The sequence below is a fragment of the Bubalus bubalis genome, chromosome 21 (assembly GCF_019923935.1).
Source record: "Bubalus bubalis isolate 160015118507 breed Murrah chromosome 21, NDDB_SH_1, whole genome shotgun sequence".
In the NCBI taxonomy this organism is placed as follows: domain Eukaryota; kingdom Metazoa; phylum Chordata; class Mammalia; order Artiodactyla; family Bovidae; genus Bubalus; species Bubalus bubalis.
Genome location: NC_059177.1, coordinates 43,975,214 through 43,987,882, shown reverse-complemented (window position 1 = coordinate 43,987,882; position 12,669 = coordinate 43,975,214). Strand labels below are relative to the sequence as shown.

General features: G+C 45.1%; 1 protein-coding gene across 8 annotated transcripts in view; it reads right to left on the bottom strand.

Moving 5' to 3' along the window:
* Positions 1 to 12,669, bottom strand: part of ARHGEF3 (Rho guanine nucleotide exchange factor 3) — a 314,253-nt gene that overhangs the window by 205,358 nt on the left and 96,226 nt on the right. For all 8 annotated transcript variants that reach the window (XM_044933925.2, XM_044933927.2, XM_044933924.2 and 5 more), the window contains one exon: positions 7,843 to 7,909. In XM_044933925.2, the coding sequence (XP_044789860.2) occupies positions 7,843 to 7,909 (67 nt within the window). The remainder of the gene's footprint in view (positions 1 to 7,842; positions 7,910 to 12,669) is intronic.

The following is a 12,669-nucleotide window of genomic DNA, read 5'->3' as shown; positions in this document are numbered from 1 at the left end:
TTCCTCATATTCGAAATGCGACAGGTACCATCTACCACGCAGCACTGCCACAGCCTTGCTTGGAGCTGATGTTAAATAATGTAGGTAAATGTACAAACTGAGGCTGCGAGAGAACAAAAAGCCATGCCACCTTCTTTGGCAAAAGAGGGGTGAGGCCACAGTAAACGCTGAAGGGGCGAGGTGAGTTTTGAGTATTAGAGACTCTGTCGCTCTAACGAGTTGTGAATTTTGCAGCATTTCAGCCTGATCTTCAAGAAACATTCACCTAGGGTTTGCCAACTTCCTTCCAAACATGGGGCCTGGGGGTGGGTCAGGCCGCCTAGAGCAGGCACAGACCTATTGCCTGGAGATGTGACTCTACTCCTAATTCTCTTGGCTTTGAGCCTCACCAGCATTATTTCCTGTCTGTCTAGAAACTGGACTCTCTTCGGTGATGGTACCAAACTCTTCCTTGGAGTAGGAGGTTATTAGTTAAAATAGCATTAACTGTGCCAGGAATGTACCCAGAAAGTGCCAAAGAAGAGAGAAGACTAACAGGCAACTGTAGATGTTCGGGGTGTGGGAGAGAAGGCCCAAAGTCCATGCAGGAAAAAGTCAGGGGCAGGCTGGAGGGAAGGGCTCACAATGGGCCAGCAAGCCTAGGTAACAAGCATCCCTTTCAAAGGCCAGTAAGAGCCATTTTCAACCCCAGCAAGATGAATAAACCTCTACTGGTTTTGAAGGGCCTTCAAATCAATCTTTTTACAAATGTCTCACATACCTAACTGTACTTTCTACCATCAGAACTACAGCCATAGAGACATGGACCACAGAACTCTGAAAGTGTGGCTAAAAATAAATGAAGACCTTTGCCCTAAAACATATGACATACTTCCCAAACCCTGCATCCAGTGACCCCTCAAACATCTGGACCTCCCACACCCAGAGGGATTCCCAACTCACCTCCAACAGTGCCAGGGGCTGCAGGCATGGATGGCCGCATGTTAACCATGCCATGTAACAAAGGGATCATTTGAAAATATGAGTGTTTACTATCTGGCCTAGTGACCTTCTGTTTTCAATCCCTGTTAAGCAGCTCTGTCATATGTCTCCTACTCTGACATTCTGCTATGATAACATAATGTGTTTACCTACACATCTACTAGATGTTAAGGTACATGAGATGAAGACTGTGTCTTATTCAATTTTGTGTCTTTGTTGTTGAATGAATGCTTTTTAACCTTTTATTAACAACAATAACCTTTTCCTTGGAGCGAATGTCCCTTCCCCACTTTCAATGGCTCCAGTAGAACTGCCAATCATGAAACTCTGTCAACCCAGCTCCTTCAGAGGAGCACATGACCAAGCTCTGTCCAGTGCTCTTGACCACAGTCACTGGCCAAGGTATAACTATGTGAGTGGAACCAGGGCAATCAGAGTGACCACAGTAATTGGCCAACATGAGTGGAACCAGGGCAATCAGTGTCCTATGCTGGGATTTCACATCAGGATTCTGGAAGCAAAAACTCCCTTTTGTCTGGAAACGTGTGGCTATTTGTGGTCATCACCTCCTTCCAAAACAGTTCACGTGCAGTAGGAGAACATAAGACCAAAACCTCAAAAGTGACAAAGCTGAGAGAGTATACCTGGATACAGCTGTACCTGAAGCCTATCCATCAGTTTCCCTCAGTTACATGAACCAATAAATTTCCCTTTCCACTTGAGCTTGTTATAATTGTGTTTCTATCACTAGCAGCCAGAAGAGTCCTGACTAATACACTAAACCTTATTTTCCTCAACTGAAAATGAAAAGGTTTGGGGTATGACATTAAGGGCTTCCCTGGTGGTTTCAGTGGTAAAGAATTCACCTGCTAATGCAGGACACACAGGAGTCACAGTTTCAATCCCTGGGCCGGGAAGGTGCCCTGGAGAAGGAAATGGCAACCTACTCCAGTATTCTTGCCTGGGAAATCCCATGGACAGAGGAGGCTGGCAGGCTACAGTCCATGGGGTCGAAAAGAGTCGGACAGGATTTAGCAGCTGAGCACACACAGGCACACACACATAATGTTCAAAGTCCCTTCCAAAGCCTCAGACATTTTTTACCAAATGGTTTAGGCAAGTATAAAGGCCAAGCGCTGGAGAAAGAGACAAGACCAGTATGGCCCTGAAATTTGCTTGATATTTCATTCAAATCTCAGACCTAGCACCTAAAACAATGTCTCATACATAGTTCAGTTCAGTTCAGTCGCTCAGTCGTGTCCAACTCTTTGCGACCCCGTAAATTGCAGCACACCATGCCTCCCTGTCCATCACCAACTCCCAGAGTTTACCCAAACTCATGTCCATCTAGTCGGTGATGCCATCCAGCCATCTCATCCTCTGTCATCCCCTTCTCCTCCTGCCCCCAATCCCTCCCAACATCAGGGTCTTTTCCAATGAGTCAACTCTTCGCATGAGGTGGTAGGTCTTGTTAAATATTTTCAAGTTAACTACAGGCAATGCCAAGTGTTGTGGTTCAGAGATTTTCACATTTCTAGGATGAGTTTCCTCCCTGACTCTGTCTCTGTGACTCTCTGTGTCAGCTTACTGGAGGAGCTGCAGTGAATATTCTCACGATAAAGGGTCAGAATTCTGAACTTCACAATGCCCAACCATATCCAGTTCAAAAGCATCAATTCTTCAGCACTCAGCTTTCTTTATAGTCCAACTCTCACATCCATACATGACTACTGGAAAAACCATAGCTTTGACTAGATGGACCTTTGTTGGTAGAGTAATGTCTCTGCTTTTTAATATGCTATCTAAGTTAGTCATAGTTTTTCTTCCAAGGAGCAAGCGTCTTTTAATTTCATTGCTGAAGTCACCATCTGCAGTGATTTTGGAGCCCAAAAAAATAAAGTCTGACACTGTTTCCATTGTTCCCCCATCTATTTGCCATGAAGTGATGGGACTGGATGCCATGGTCTCAGTTTTCTGAATGTTGAGTTTTAAGTCAACTCTTCACTCTCCTCTTTCACTTTCATCAAGACGCTCTTTAGTTCTTCGCTTTCTGCCATAAGGGTGGTGTCATCTGCATCTGTGAGGTTATTGATATTTCTCCTGGTAATTCTTGACTCCAGCTTGTGCTTCTTCCAGCCCAGCATTTCTCATGATGTACTCTGAATACAAGTTAAATAAGCAGGGTGACAATGTACAGCCTTGACATACTCCTTTTCCTATTTGGAACCAGTCTGTTGTTTCATGTCCAGTTCTAAATGTTACTTCTTGACCTGCATACAGATTTCTCAGGAGGCAGGTCAGGTAGTCTGGTATTCCCATCTCATTCAGAATTTTCCACAGTTTGTGGTGATCCACACAGTCAAAGGCTTTGGCGTAGTCAATAAAGCAAAAGTAGATGTTTTTCTGGAACTCTCTTGCTTTTTATATCATTTAGTAGATGTTGGCAATTTGATCTCTGGTTCCTCTGCCTTTTCTAAATCCAGCTTGAACATCTGGAAGTTAATGGATCATGTACTGTTGAAGTTGACTTGGAGAATTTTGAGCATTATTTTGCTAGCATGTGAGATAAGAGCAATTGCGTGGTAGTTTGAACATTCTTTGGCAATGCCTTTCTTTGGGATTGGAATGAAAACTGACCTATTCGAGTCCTGTGGCCACTGCTGAGTTTTCCAGATTTGCTGGCATATTGAGTGCAGCACTTTCATGGCATCGTCTTTTAGGATTTGAAACAGCTCAACTGGAATTCCATCATCTCCACTAGCTTTGTTCGTAATGACGCTTCCTAAGGTCCACTTGACTTCGCATTCCAGGATGTCTCTAGGTGAGTGACAACACCATCGTGGTTATCTGGGTCATGAAGATCTTTTTGTATAGTTATTCTGTGTATTCTTGCCACCTCTTTTTAATCTCTTCTGCTTCTGTTAGGTCCATATCATTTCTGTCCTTTATTGTGCTCATCTTTGCATGAAATGTTCCCTTGGTATGTCTAATTTTCTTGAAGAGATCTCTAGTCTTTCCCATTCTATTGCTTTTGAACTGTGGTGTTGGAGAAGACTCTTGAGAGTCCCTTGGACTGCAAGGAGATCCAACCAGTCAATCCTCAAGGAAATCAGTCCTGAATATTCATTGGACGGACTGATGCTGAAGCTGAAACTCCAATACTTTGGCCACCTGATGCAAAGAACCAACTCATTGGAAAAGACCCTGATGCTGGGAAAGATTGAAAGCAGGAGGAGAAGGGGATGACAGAAGATGAGATGGTTTGATGGCATCATCAACACGATGAACATAAGTTTGAGTAGGCTCTGGGAGTTGATGATAATCAGGGAAGCCTGGCATGCTGCAGTCCATGGGGTCTTAGAGATTCGGACACGACTGAGCAACTGAACTAAACTGAACTGAACCAGATCCAGAGGAGCTGACACAGGGTAAGACACCTCCCAGGGTCCCACCTCTCTGAGGGTCCTGCCTTCTTATTCTCCCCATCCTGTTCTGGTCTCACCTGTGATTTTCCTACCATAACTGTCCCAACCACAACAATCCTCCCGGCTTCTCTCCTTGAACATATCTGTAGCATTCATGTTCTGTTGAGAGATGGCACAGCACCAGCCCTGGCCAGGGAGGGTAGAGAAATTCCAGACGGTTGTAACACCCAGGGCCTCTGTCTCCTTAGAGGAGCATGGGAACCAAAGTACACAGCAACAATTAGCAGCAGTAACTCATGAAAGGACTGAAGCACTTGGTACATAGAAAAGATGTGTCATCCAGGTGTCACCAGCCCTTCCTGAGGCTCTTGGCGGCCAGAAACTCCAGCCAAAAAGAGGAAAACCACAAATGCAATTCCTAAGGCTTTAAGAAGTCATGAGATCTTCATTGGATCTAAAGGGAGCGACAAGGAGGCGGTTACCATACACTCACTCAGCAAGATCTTCCTTAAAATTATTGACATTTTGAAACATCTCTCTTTTCCCAAAATGTCTGTTTCTTAAGACACTGACCACTCCCTCTCCCCACCTCGTGCCCTGTCCCATGCTCCCTCCTTGGCCCTCATGTGTCTGCATCTCACTTCTCATTTAGAGCCATGTGGTTCTTTCTCCTCTTGCCTTTTCCAATCTGTTTCTCACCATCTCTTCCCCGCACCCCTATCCCCAAACCCCACACATGTCCAGGACGCGAGAAAGTAACACAGGCTCCTTCTGCTTCACGAGCTGGAAAGGAATGGAAATGCAAATGCTTCTAATGTTTTTCTCTGCCACATATATAAAAATGGGAAATTTGCTATCACAGAGGTTCTAAACCCTTTCCTTCCAAATAAAGAAGAAAATGAAGAGTTCATAGAACATGTGTCTTGCCCTAGAACAAACAGTCTAGCAGGCCTGAGCGTCACATTTCATTATAGAAAATGTATCAATTAGATAACGCCTCCCATGTTTTCCTCCTGGCATTCTGGGTGCTTCTCATTCTTTAGTTCCAATTACCATAACTATGCTTACAGAGCTGGGAGTGACGGTGTTTCCACTGGCTTGGGTTTTCTTCCACGCCCACTAGGCCATGGAATATTATGTTCCAAGGGACAGAGGGATGACCTTGGCCACAGAGGAATCTGGCAATTGGCCAGGCCCTGAACCATCTCCCTCTGGTGTGGTCTTGAGGTCAGTTTGTCTAACTTTACCAGGAAGCCACAGGGGCCAGAAGAATCAAAGCAAAGACAAGAGACCAAGATAAACACAACTGACCTGACCACCTAAATAGACTCTAGTCATTTCGACACTTTAAACTATTAGGGGAAATCTTATGAGCTGGCTATGAATTTGAGGGCTGATAGGAAACTGAAGTCAACAAAGCATTCGATTCTGTTACCTATGTGGTTTTAATTAGCCAGGGGCCAGTTGTCTGCTTGCTCCCCTGCAGCAAATTACTAGTGTTAAATGTTACCCCTGCAAGGCTGTGACAGACAGAACGTCCCTTAAACCAAGTATGTGTCTAACAGTTCCCTTTTCAGCAGTAAGATCTACAAATCAGACTTGAGCTTAAAAATTCATGAAACATTTTTCAAAGACAAACAGTTGAAGAAGTTTCAGCCAAAGGTAGGGTTATCAAGTTGTCCCAGCTTGCCCGGGACTGAAGTTTCCCAAGACATGGGGCTTTCAGTGCTAAAGCCAGGACAGTTCCAGGCAAATCCTAGATGGACCTCAACCCTAGTAGAGGTTGAATCAGAAGGAAGGGGGTGGTACAGTCGAGGGAAGGTAGAGAGGGAGAGAAAATAAACACTTTCAAAACAGTTCAACTTCTCTTTAGTTCAAAACCAACTACAGATGTCAACCCTGTCAAAGTGTGTACACACTATTTTTTCAACAAAGGTTTACGGCCAATGGCTTTGGGAGATGCTCCATGCGAACTCCATCAGCTCTCCTTCACATGGTCTCCATGCGCATCAACACACTGAAGGCTCTGAGAAGTCCTGCATGGTGAACATACTTTAATTTGGTGCTCTCAGGGTGTCCCAAGTCTGTTGGACCACACAAGCCTTTTTTTTTCACTTAATGTTTATGATCATCCAACTGAACACACTTTGAGAAATGGGGGTCTTGTTCACAAAACCATAACCAACCGAGGAGGTACCTGACTTAGACTCGGTAAGACACACACATCTACTTAAGAGGCCAACACATTTCTCTTTGTATTCAGTTAAAAGCATACTGAAAACTTAGCTAAAAGAGAGCCACGATTTGTATTTTTAAAAAGACATTTGGGGAAAATGACTGAGATGTACGTAGGATATTAAAGGTGAACTGAACCAGTAAAAACACTGCTGAAAGACTAAAGAACCTGAAACATAATCTGAAGTGAATTTTGTGTCAGATATATGTGAGAGATTTATTTATTCATTCATTCCATTTATTCATTCACCTTAATTAAGCATGTATGTTCTAGGCACTGTGCTAGGCCCAGGGATAATGCCGTAACGAGAGAGACTGATAAGGTCTCCAATGCTTGGGGCTTCCAATCTTAAATGTCACTACATGTTAACGAACAATCTTTTAACAATGAGAAAAAGAACTACAGGGATCCACAAGAGATGCCTCTAGGTCAGATTTAAGGGGTGGACACGATGCGTTCCCATGGAAGGTGATGTCAAAGCTTAGACCCAATGGGTGAAGTGGGTGGGCCAGTCCAGTGTGTGCAGGAGTGTGGTATCACGCAGCAGGAGACTGTTTTGGGCATAAGGTACAAAGGCCTGTTGGTGATACAGAGCTCAGAGGGCACTCTACACAGGCAAGAGTCCGGTTCCTGAAGTCAGAGCTAGAATTCAATTTGACGCACAGATGGGCCACTTTGACTACTATTAATATCAGTATTACATAAAGGAGACCCTCCCTACACCTCTAAGGGTCTAGAGCTTTGTGACTGAGAGAATTCCATGATTCCCTTCAGCATCTAATATTTAAAGCTTACAGACCTCTCTCCTTTTGTAAAGTAAAGCTCCCCACAAAGTCATAAAACTACATATGTACAGACAGTATATTTCTGATTTCTTTTGCCTTCACTCTGCACCTTTCTTGTTCCCCCCAAACAGCCACAGTGCCCACTTCATCAACCTTGACATCTCCTGGCTTCTTCATAAGATGCTTCCCGTAATCCAACACCTACAGAGCAAGCAAATATCACTGGGTACTTACTGAACCACTTGGAGTTTTTTAATTAAACCATAGGCGCTGATGCAAAGATGACTTCCCCAGGTGGTAAAGCACAGAAGCTTGGTGGAGACTTGGCTAGTAAAGTCCACCTCAGCTGAGTCCTCCCTGCAGCACCCAGAAGAGGACAAGTAACGGGTGGGATTGCTCAGGGGAAAACACTTACCCCTCTGAAATTCCAGTCTTTAGGAGATGGAAACATGGGAAAGTTGTTCTGCCGCTGCCGTTTAGGCCTGGAAGAGGACAAAAAAGGAGATGCACTCATTATTCAGAGGAAATCACCAGTTTCAGATGGAGTTTCATCAGAAGGAGAGATGCTTGCAGAAATGGTCCAGGCAGGGTGAGGTGGCTGGAGTTCTCTACAGCTCAGCAATCTTGAGCAGCCAAACACACTCTAGACTCCTTCCCAGGCCCCCGGGAGGAAAGCTCCAAAGTCACTGAGAAAAGTCAATCCCTCACCTTTAAAAACAGGAAAATTTAAAAGAAAATCAAAAGTCTAAACTGAATGCAAGTATAGAGCCAGACCAAACTCCAGTCTTTACTTTTCGCAAACAGAGGCTCCCAAAGGGAGGCCACCAGGTGATGTTCGTAGCTTCGGGCACAGCCAGGAAACCTCCCTTGTTGCTGGCTCACTGGGGAGTCCCTGCTCCTCCACGCAGGCCACACTTGGGCTCCCTGGACTTCTAAAGGGACGGTTGACAGGACAACTGTTAAGCAGCCGCTGCCTGACAAGTCAGAACTGGCTTCCTTGCCTATTAATCTCTCCCCACGAATCAATCTCCCTAGATGCAACAGAGGCAGGTTCAAGTCGGGTCCACACAAGGGGCAGGTAAACGGTACAAAAGAGGAAAGATGCAGGAAGGGGGCTGGGAGGCCGCAGACACGCCAGGAATGCCTTACTTCTGTCTTGTAAAGTGAATTTAATTTTGTGACTGCAACATACCCACAGGAACATGTATTATGACGTTTTTATGGAGCTCCTGAGTGACTTCACTTTCATTTTTCACTTTCATGCATTGTAGAAGGAAATGGCAACCCACTCCACTGTTCTTGCCTGGAAAATCCCAGGGATGGGGGAGCCTGGTGGGCTGCTGTCTATGGGGTCGCACAGAGTCGGACATGACTGAAGCGACTTAGCAGTAGCAGCTGCAGATAGATGACTCCTCCCCAAAATGCTATATCTGTCTATATGGATAGTCAAATGCTGTGTTTGCTTGAAGTACCACTTCACTGAAAAGCATCCCTGAAGGAGGTCCCCTTGGACTTGCCCTGAGGGTTAGTCACTGATGTGCTGAAGGGCGGTGGTGCTGGTTTTTCACATGATACTCACCCCTCTTCTTTGACCTCCCTGCCACAGTGAGCAGGAATGCAAGGCAGGAAGCTTGTGGTGACCACAGCACAGGCTCTGCAGAATGTCAGGCCTGATAAAAACCTGGGCTGGCTGTACCATACCAGAACGCATCATGTCCACCCCTTGAACCAGGCAGAAGACATAAACAAACAAAACACAAGGTAATTATAATAACAGCAGCAGCTGACAGGCACTGAGAACGTAAAGCAGCATATGCTGAGCAGTTATTGTCACTACTCTCCACTGGGAGCTGGGGTTCACTGTTGGACCCACTTCATAAATAAGAAAACAGGGACCTGAAAAAATATTAAGTGACTTGACTCTCATCACACAGGTGAAATCAGGATTCTGGTCTCAAGTGTGTGATCTCAAATCCCACAGCATTTTATTAGCTCTGTGACCCTGAGCCCGAGGTTGAAGCTCTTGAGCTTTCATATTCTTACGTGCAAAACAGGAGAGATAATACCCAGCACACAGAGCCAAGACGAGAGGAGGGCTCTGACTCCAGTGTTGTCACTGCTAAGTTCTCAGCAGATGTCAGCCCAGTGCCCACAGCAGAGCTGGGACAACGGGCTGAAACAGATGGGAACTCCCGCCCGACGTGTCTTTGCATCTAACCCCCTTCTTCTGTCTCACCCTCCTCCTCACCCACGCATACAATGGAAACCCAGGCTAATAACTGCGCAAGACAAACAGAGCAAATGTGGGCGGTTATTTAGATTTAATACTCTTTTCTTATTAGGTACTATGTTGGTCTCAGCTTTTCTGAAAAGACATTTCTCCCTTAAAAAAAAGCATACACACAAACAAACTTAGAACTGAACAGTACTTCTCCCTGGTTACCATTCCCTCTCCTCCCAGGTTATAATTGGGCTTTGCTCTTCTAATTACCCGATGAGCTTCACTGCTTCCAAAGCAACAACATATACCAGAACATTCTGACTCAGTGTGTCCCTGTCTCACACGCTGCAGTCCACAGAAAATGACAGTCATGATAATTAACAGTGACGGAGTTACATGCTGTGCCAGGGACTGTTCTAAGTATTCTGCCTACATAATCTAAATCTTAGAATAACAGGAAGATGGGTTATTCTGCTCTTCTATACTGTAATGTTAATACATTACAATGGCACTACATATTACCATATTTTATACATTTACATGTATGGCCTTGCTGCTGCTGCTGCTAAATCACTTCAGTCGTGTCCGACTCTGTGCGACCCCAGAGATGGCAGCCCACCAGGCTCCCTCCTCCCTGGGATTCTCCAGGCAAGAACACTACATACATTTAAATATACAATAATGGTAACTTCGTATCATAATATGTTTTCACATAATATTGTATATTATTATGGCATAATGGGGATATTACCATTATCACATTTTAACAGACAGGGTAAACTGAGGTCCAGAGAGGTTAAATCAAATGCCAGAAGTCACATAGCTGGTAGGTGGCCAAGGTGGGATTCATACCCAGATGTGTTGGACTCCAGATTGAGGGGATGTAGCCCCTCTCAAACAGAGAGAAGCCCCACCAAAGAGGGCTTCCACGCATTTGGAAGAATGCAGCCTGGGGGTTCCTTGTGGGACGGCAGCGGTTTAGCAGGGCCTCACATTAAGAGGCCTCATAGACAAAGACAATGCATCAAAGCAAGTCCATCAGTCCAGACTTTTGGGCAACATGATCACACCCGCACTGGCTGGGGAAAGGGCCAGGAAACCTATCTAGAAGACGGCTGTCTCCAAATGCTGCTTCCCCAACCCCTGCATTCCACCACCAGCCAAGCTTCCAGATCATTCACCTTGGCTGCAGTCCCTTTTAACAATCTCATCTGGCATCAAGAGTCCCCTGATAGTTTCCTTCTCTCCAGCCAAACACTACCACCCACATGGCCTCAAAAGATGGCTTCGGGGAGTAAAAGGCACCCTCCTGAGAAGGCTCCTTTAGGAAGCCCAGGGGAACTGGCAAGCATGAAGGACAGCATCTCAGAAGCCAGTCAAGGCCAGATGGGCACCACAGAAGGGGCAACCAGTCCTGGGTATGTTTCTTTTGTTTTACAGGCAACTTCTTTGCACTGTCAGCAAAAGTCCAAGGGAGAAATGGCACTTGGTTTTACAGGCTTCTCAGATCCAAGCTACACTGGGGGGAGTTCTCTGTATATGGGGTCCTCAGGCCCCTAGGTGACCCAGGTCTGTGCACGGCACGTGCACACGCGGTTCAGAAGCACAGCCCACCCTCGGATGTCAGGAGGGCAGTGCTGACCAGGGATCACCTCCACCCTCCACAGATGGAGGGGGTGATGTGAGCCAGGGCTGGGCGAGTGGCAGGATAAAGACTGCAGAGACGGGAGGCGCAGATTCTTGACTGGAAGGAGGTTACAATCTTAGGAAAGACTGGAAAGAAAAGTTATAAACTCTCCACACTAGGGAGAGCTCACAGTAGATAAGAGTGAACAGTCAGGAGTCAAGGGGCACCTAGGGAAAGATCTCAGATTCAGGAGTGTGCATGGCTGGAATCAGAATAAGGTCAGGAGTGACGCGCCTCAGGGCTAGAAACAGAACGCATTTTCCCACCACGTTAAACAAACGTGACTCTCTCCCACCAGCAGAGAATGATGACTGCACCCACAGCATCTCCCAAGCGCCTGGGAGTCCGGCTGCTGCTGCTGCCGGCTCTGTGGGGGCCGAAGTCTGGTGCTCAGACCTGGGGCTCCAAGAGTGCCTACCTCCTTTCTTGCTGGAGGACTTCAGCCAGGCCACCTACTTTCTACTCCCCCTGAGCCTCTATCTTCTCATCTGGAAAATGGGGATAATAATCTCTTTGTATAAAAATGAAAAATTAATGTGCTATAAAAGGGAATAAAAATAGTTGATTTAAAATAACAATGTATTATACAAATGTTTAGCAGAGAGTCTGACATTTAATAGCTGTTCAAACTTGCTGTTATTATTATTGAGTCAACGTAACCAGTAAGGAAGATATCACTTGCCATTTTCATTGGCAAGGCTCCTGTCAGAGAGACAATGAAATTTACAACTCAGTCTTACAAACTGTGTAATGTAAGTAAAATAAAACAAAGGCTTTAACATGCTATGAATATTTTGTTAGGTGACAATAACATGGTCATAAATATGAACATAATGTAACTGTGAAAAGAGCCCTGCCTTTCTACTGATATTTCCTGGTTTCCCACTCCCCTCTTCCTTTTCAAAGATTAACACCTTTGCCAGCATGTTTTATGTGTTGCAAATATTTTAATATCTTAACTGTCAGTCCAGAGCATCTTGCTAACAAAACTTTCCTTGAATTTCTTTTCCTTTGTTTTACCTCTCTCTCCATGAGAAGCTGTAGAATTACTAGGAAAACAGCTACACTTTATAAGAAAAACTAAAGCCAGGTATTTCTTATTCTGGTTGGACCACTGAAGATGTGGTGATTTCTTTCACTTAAATGTCTTTTTAGTTTCTGTTTTGAGTATATAATCAGGGATGGACTGGCAGGTACTTACCCCAGTGAAGACCCAAGTCTTCCTGGAGAAGCCCACTGGAAAGAGTTTGCAAAATGGACATCTTATCACTTTGGCTTGACTTTCTCTTAAATATAAGTAGAAAGGCACTACTTGGTACCTGTTTCTGTAGCTC